The sequence below is a fragment of the Austrofundulus limnaeus genome, unplaced genomic scaffold, assembly GCF_001266775.1.
Source record: "Austrofundulus limnaeus strain Quisiro unplaced genomic scaffold, Austrofundulus_limnaeus-1.0 Scaffold1045, whole genome shotgun sequence".
In the NCBI taxonomy this organism is placed as follows: domain Eukaryota; kingdom Metazoa; phylum Chordata; class Actinopteri; order Cyprinodontiformes; family Rivulidae; genus Austrofundulus; species Austrofundulus limnaeus.
Genome location: NW_013953447.1, coordinates 64,797 through 70,806, shown reverse-complemented (window position 1 = coordinate 70,806; position 6,010 = coordinate 64,797). Strand labels below are relative to the sequence as shown.

General features: G+C 40.7%; 1 protein-coding gene across 1 annotated transcript in view; it reads right to left on the bottom strand.

The window, feature by feature from the left end:
• Positions 1–1,707, bottom strand: part of LOC106533890 (gamma-aminobutyric acid receptor subunit rho-3) — a gene marked incomplete at its 3' end in the record, with an annotated part of 40,003 nt that extends 38,296 nt beyond the window's left edge. Inside the window, 1 exon segment of the mRNA XM_014030351.1 lies at positions 1,556–1,707. Within this exon segment, the coding sequence (XP_013885805.1) occupies positions 1,556–1,692 (137 nt within the window).
• Between the last annotated feature and the right edge of the window lie 4,303 nt (positions 1,708–6,010).

The following is a 6,010-nucleotide window of genomic DNA, read 5'->3' as shown; positions in this document are numbered from 1 at the left end:
CAAGTAAACTGCATCACAGCACGTGCGACCCCCCTGCACTGAAATGGTACAGGACAGAAGCGGAAGGTGGTTCTTAAAGAGACAGGCCAATTTCAAGGCGTTTAGAAGAGGAAGTGGTGAGAAAAGTTTATTTTCTATTTAAACAGAAAAACAGCATTTTAATAACAACTAAAGGTGACAGATAATTTATTATGGAATAGTATTTAAACATTATGCCTGAGAAACACATAATATTGCCCCTTTAAAATATAAAACTAACTGAATTCTAGCTATGTTGGTCTTGTTTAAGGTTAATTAGCTGTGGAGTCTTCAGGTCCATCTTGAATGACTCCAAAAAAACTGGTCTGTTGTGGCTCCAACACTTTCTGAATGCTTCATTAAAATCTGTACAGTGGTTTCTCAGAAATTTTGCTAACATGACTGACAACTTAACACACACACAGGCAAAAACAACCACACTCACTCATCTTTAAGTTTCAGTCAATACATATTTTTTCACCTGACAATAAAAGTGAAATGATACGATCTTGTTCTTTAATCCAACAGGAAGTGCTTTAAAGAACTGGAGCTGGAATCTGAAAACCACAGCATCACTTTTCAWCTCATTTTGATTCAATTTGAAACAAACAAGAACAGCAAAAGTAAAAACAAATTTCCTCTCAGGGACTTCAATTTTAAWATTAAAGGGAAGTGAAAGAGACAAATGTGAAGTTATGACGTGTTTGAAGAAAATAACCCACAGCTTCCACAGAAACTGCCCATGACTCTTTTTTTTTACCAAATGTTCAAATTTTACAAAGAATACCATCATAATTGTGTACGAACCGACAGCAGAACATCTCCAAAAGTGTTGTAGCAGTTACTAAAAATGACTTTATGGGTAAAAATATTAAACGATTTTGTAAAACTATAGGGAAAAAATTGTGTATATATTTACTTTCATCCTCTGGCTGATTGTTGGACAATTATTGGTTGGCTCATGAAGATTAGCAGTGAGTGCGGCTAATTCTCTGACCATAACAGAAATGGAAGATGAAACCTTTATTTATTTTGGGTTAGGGTTATATTTTTCTCAGTCTTGAGACTGGTGCTCYTGTTTCCAACTAAATTAAATAATTGCTGACAGAGCTATAATCCACTCCTGATGTCGTCATCGGTGCCACATGTGCCAAATCCAGAGAGGTTTACATCATGTTTGTACCCTTAATCAGCAGTGGCTCCACTCCTTTGGCAGTGAATGAACCAGACATTTTGTACCTGGAATTCAGCTTCAGCAGAGTTATTTTRTCAGTCAGTGACAGTATGAACAGGACATGATGCTGGTCAGACAGCATCAGTCAAACCTGTGGACAACATGATGGAGATGTTGTGTTTCTGTTTATTTGGTTCACTGTGAGGGAGATTACACACGTTTCCATCCTTTTTTCTTGCATTTTCCACATCTGTTTCTATTTTAAAAAATCAACTCTGTATGTTTCACAATGATTTTAGTGTTTTAATATTCAGATGTGAATGAAACCCTGTCAGTAAAACAGTCTGCCTTCATGACTCCTACCTCCCAAACTGGAACTTGCTGTTCTCCCCAAGGAGGACCTCCTTGTGCCTCCTGCGACCCGAGTTGCGACCACCGGTCACCACGGCAATGAAACTGACCACAGCCAGAGTCAGGCAAGTCAGCGGGGCCACTTTCATGTTTCACAGGTCTCCCCGCCAAAACGGACACAACGGCAGCATCCCCTGCCGCAGCGCGTTCCCTGCTCCACCTCCAGGACTCCGCTGTCAGAGCGTCCACCACTAAAGCCGGGTCTGTGGGCTCGGCATCCCGCGGCGGCTGGGTTGTCTCCACCGGCTCCACCTCCAGAAAGCTCCGGGATGTGACCGAGACTTCAGAGCGCCGCGGGGCAAAGGCATGGGAAGRTTTTGGAGGGTTATTTTTTTCTCCTCAGAGGTCAAGTTGGTGCGGCTTAGTCTCCWGCTGGGATGTCCTCCAAGAGTCTTCTTCTCTCATCCGCCCATTCCTCCTGTCCTCTCCCTTTGAATCTGTCCACKTTGTCTCCGGTTTTGTGGTTCCACCTCTGATTAAAATCGATATGAATCTATTCCTCGCGACGATAGAGGAATGACACTAATTCCACTCTAATCCTCTTATCCACAGCCACAGCAATCTTTCACTAACCTACAAACAGTCCCACACACACTTTCATCAGTAATCAGGATTTTCTCTGAGGGACAATGAAAAAACAGGCACCTGCTCCGATTATTTGTGGTCCGGGCACACCTGCAGTGTTTCAGCCTGGCCTGCACGCGCTCAGACTTTTTTTTTCTATAAAAGGGAGGAAATAAATCAGGAGTTTRGAAGCTGAGCAAAGCGTGAACGATTGTCAAGATTGGCCGAGATTTAATCTAACCTGGAATGAAGATAAAACAATCTAATCCTCCTCAGTTAACRCCTCTGGAAGACTTAATCCTTCTGCCTGAGAGTAACAAGTCATACTTCTCACAAAAACATTTAAAGGTGTTTAGTTTAAGTTTGAAGGAAAATTTTTAAAGAATCTGAATTTTATTGTCAGTCACACACAATATCAAGATGCAATGCAGAACGAAATTTGCAGTTTAGAACATTCGTCCGGAGAAACACACACATGACAAACATGGGGGAACGAATGTCCAGGGTCTTAAGCAACTTAGTGCGCTACCTTTGCAGTTTAGAATACATACACAATAGGAAGGGTGAGTTTAAATAAAGCTTTGATCCTGTGTTTTATACAGAAARCACACAAACATATGCTCAAAAAAACTACTCTGCTCAGCTAAGGAGGGGAGGGGGTTGGGGGGGTCAAACACATGGTATGGGGAGGGGTTCAGCAGAGCCGGTGACATCCAAGGGTAGTACTGTGTGTTGGAACCAATCAGAAGACCTCCAGAGTCCAAACAAGTTGTTATCAGTCAAAGCACAAGTCACWRGAGTTCAGTTCTCTGTCTCCACTCAACGCAGCCTTCCAACCGATCCGAGCTCGGGTGAAACGGGTAGGGATGGTGGGGAATCAAGGCTTTCTTCTCACGTCCCATTCCAGGGAGGTTTTATCRGCTTGCGTCCAAGGACACAGCTGCAGGGATCCAATGATAAACAATTGTTTTAGGGCCAAGCAGCCTGATTTCACTGTTTTGAGTCTTAACTGCGCCTCTGTGTTGCGAAAAATGCCAATATTCCAGATTTGTTTACCACCTCGCCTCTCCCGTATGAACCTTCACCCAGTTGTAGCCTCACTCCTCACGAGCACGCTGCTGAACTGTGATCCTCGTCAGAACCACATCCAGTCTGCAACCTATGTGACGGCTGTGGTGTTGTGGTAGAGCAGCCAGCTTGGGACCCGGAAGTCTTAGGTTCGACTCCCCGCCATGCCCACATGTTGTGGTGTCCTTGAGCAAGACACCCAACCCCCAACTGCTCCCCGGGTGCCTCACATAGCTGCCCGCTGCTCCACTTGGGTGTTTCTCACGTGTGATGGGTCAATTGCAGAGCACAAATTTTGTCATTGTCTGGGAACATACACTGATGACCAATAAAGCACCTTTACCTTTATATCCCCAAGCATTTGAGTCTGTGCATTTACAGTTCGGGAGATCCCATCCAAGGTCCCTGACAGCTTTTGACATTCCCGGACTGCTGTCAGGATCGTTTTCATTTTCCGATAAACCAGGACTCCCCCACAGCCGATCAGCAGGAATCCGATTATCATAAATCCGAAAATAAACACATCTTCAACATCCTCGATGGAAAGCGGGGCCAGGCAGACRAGGTTCCACCCCCAAGACCCAGAAACTCTGCCCGCCGCGACACTTCCACTGGGACAGCTGCGCTCCCCTCGCTCCAATCTCAGTGTGGAAAAAATTGTGTYGATTGCATTCAGAGACCAGTTGACCAAATCCATAATTCTTTTGTYATCGAATGATGGGTAGAAGAAAGGCTTGACACAGCTGCGAAGCAGGGAAAAAGGGACAGGTTCGGGAGAGAGAGCAAAAAGCATCCGACTCCTCTGAAGGACAAGCAGAAAAAAAATTGCCATGCGAGTATCACTTTAAATTACTAATAAATAGTAAATGAAGATAATAATTAATCTGTAACCCTTACTAAACCATTATTTAGTGCATTAGATACAAAAAGGTGATAGCTAATTGCTTCCTGCCAAATAATGAAACAACATTTATGCTTTCTGTTTATTTGTATTCTACATAGGTTTATCCAACATTTTTAGTAAGATACTTGCATGAAAATACTTAATATAAGTTTTGTTTGTACAAAGTTTGTTTTGGCATACAAAGTTATTTAATTAAAAAATAGTAATCTGAATAATTTATCAGAAAAAATGAAAGTACAGGAGTAAGGCATTGATAAAGTTGTTTCTGTGGCTGTTCAACTTTGATTGTATGCAGAAATAAGTAAGAAAAGTGCGAAAATTGTAAGTGGTACAGTATTCGAGAAAAAGCATGTTTGGGGAGAAAAAAATGAAAATGCCCTCTCTCTGTATTTTGACATCATTAAGGATATTCTTGCCACCTAGTGGCCGTGTATGTGTATTAATGCGTTTTTGTTAGACTGTGTGGTCAAAGACAAAAGTAGTTAAACTGAGAAAAAATGTTTTAAAATATATCCAGAGTGGTCCAGATGGGGGTTTAATTGCTTTAAAACAACCTGAAAAGGAGGGAAAATTCAAGTAYGGAAAAATAGTTTTATTTCATAATTAATCTGTTGGTGAAAACCAACCTTCTAAAACGGGAACTAAATTCATTTCAACGTCCTTCATTTGACTTGTGTTCTGATAAATAAATAAAACTATTGAACATTTTGCACAAAGTTTTTGTGCATTATATTTGCTTGTTTCACCTTAAAACAACTTTTTAAAAAAATAAACTGAGGACCTAAATGAGTGTAATTACATATCTGATAAACCTACAAACTAAAGCAGTGTGATGTCAGAAGGTTAAGCGTTAACTTCCTTCATAATAACTCAAAAAGAAGTTAGCAAAAACTTAAAAAAAGACAAAGAATTCAAACAGAAATGAAAATTTTACTAAAACCATATAGCACTAAGGCTGAATTCCATTTCATATTTTCCTCCTTAGCTCTGTGTGTTCTGTAGTCCACACAGAGGGGTCGGGGTTTGCTCAGCATTTTTTGGGATTTAGGAAAGATTTGAGCATTGGTTCAAAGAAACTCAAGCTTCATGGTAGAGGACCRAAAGGAAAGCCACTGTTGAGGTAAACTCATATTAAACCTCTAGAGCCTTCTAACAATCTAAAGAAACTCATGTTTGCATATATTGTTTAGAATTATATCCAACCAAATGTATTTTTGATCWYTTTTTGAGACTGATACACTGATCAAGGGCAGAATGTGYTAGATTATTAATCTTGTTGASTGGGAAAATGTATCCTCATATCAAGAGGTCTCACCATTATTTCATTTAATTTGAKTATCTTCTCAAATGAAGGTAAATAATCTGCCAGTGCAGKAAGACAGTGGAATAACTAATAATTGTATTTAACGAGTAACARCCAGATTATTTAGTCTGGGGTGTTTATGTGTTTAAATTTCACTGTAAGGTAAAATGTTGCATGTCAAACTGACGATCAGTTTATAACAATAGAAACAGGCGCAGTGTATTCAGCCTGCTCACTGCTCACAGGCCTTCAGACGTAGGCGGTGTTTCAGGCTATTTCAGCTTGCAGCTGCCAGACCAAACGTGTCGATCTGTTTGTTCGTCAGGAATGCAAGAGCTGTTCTTTTATCTATTTTAGGCTTATCAGGAGAAAAGAAAGCCTTGAATAAAGGTCACTCACCTACAGCTGTAACTGTTTTACTGAAGGGAAACAAAAGGCAAATTAAACTTTGAGCTTCACTTTTAGGTACTCGTATTATACGTGAAAAAGACCACTTCTATTCTGTTCAGCAGTTTAACTCAGTGGTTTAACAGCGTCACTGTCAAATATCTAAATATCTGGCATACAA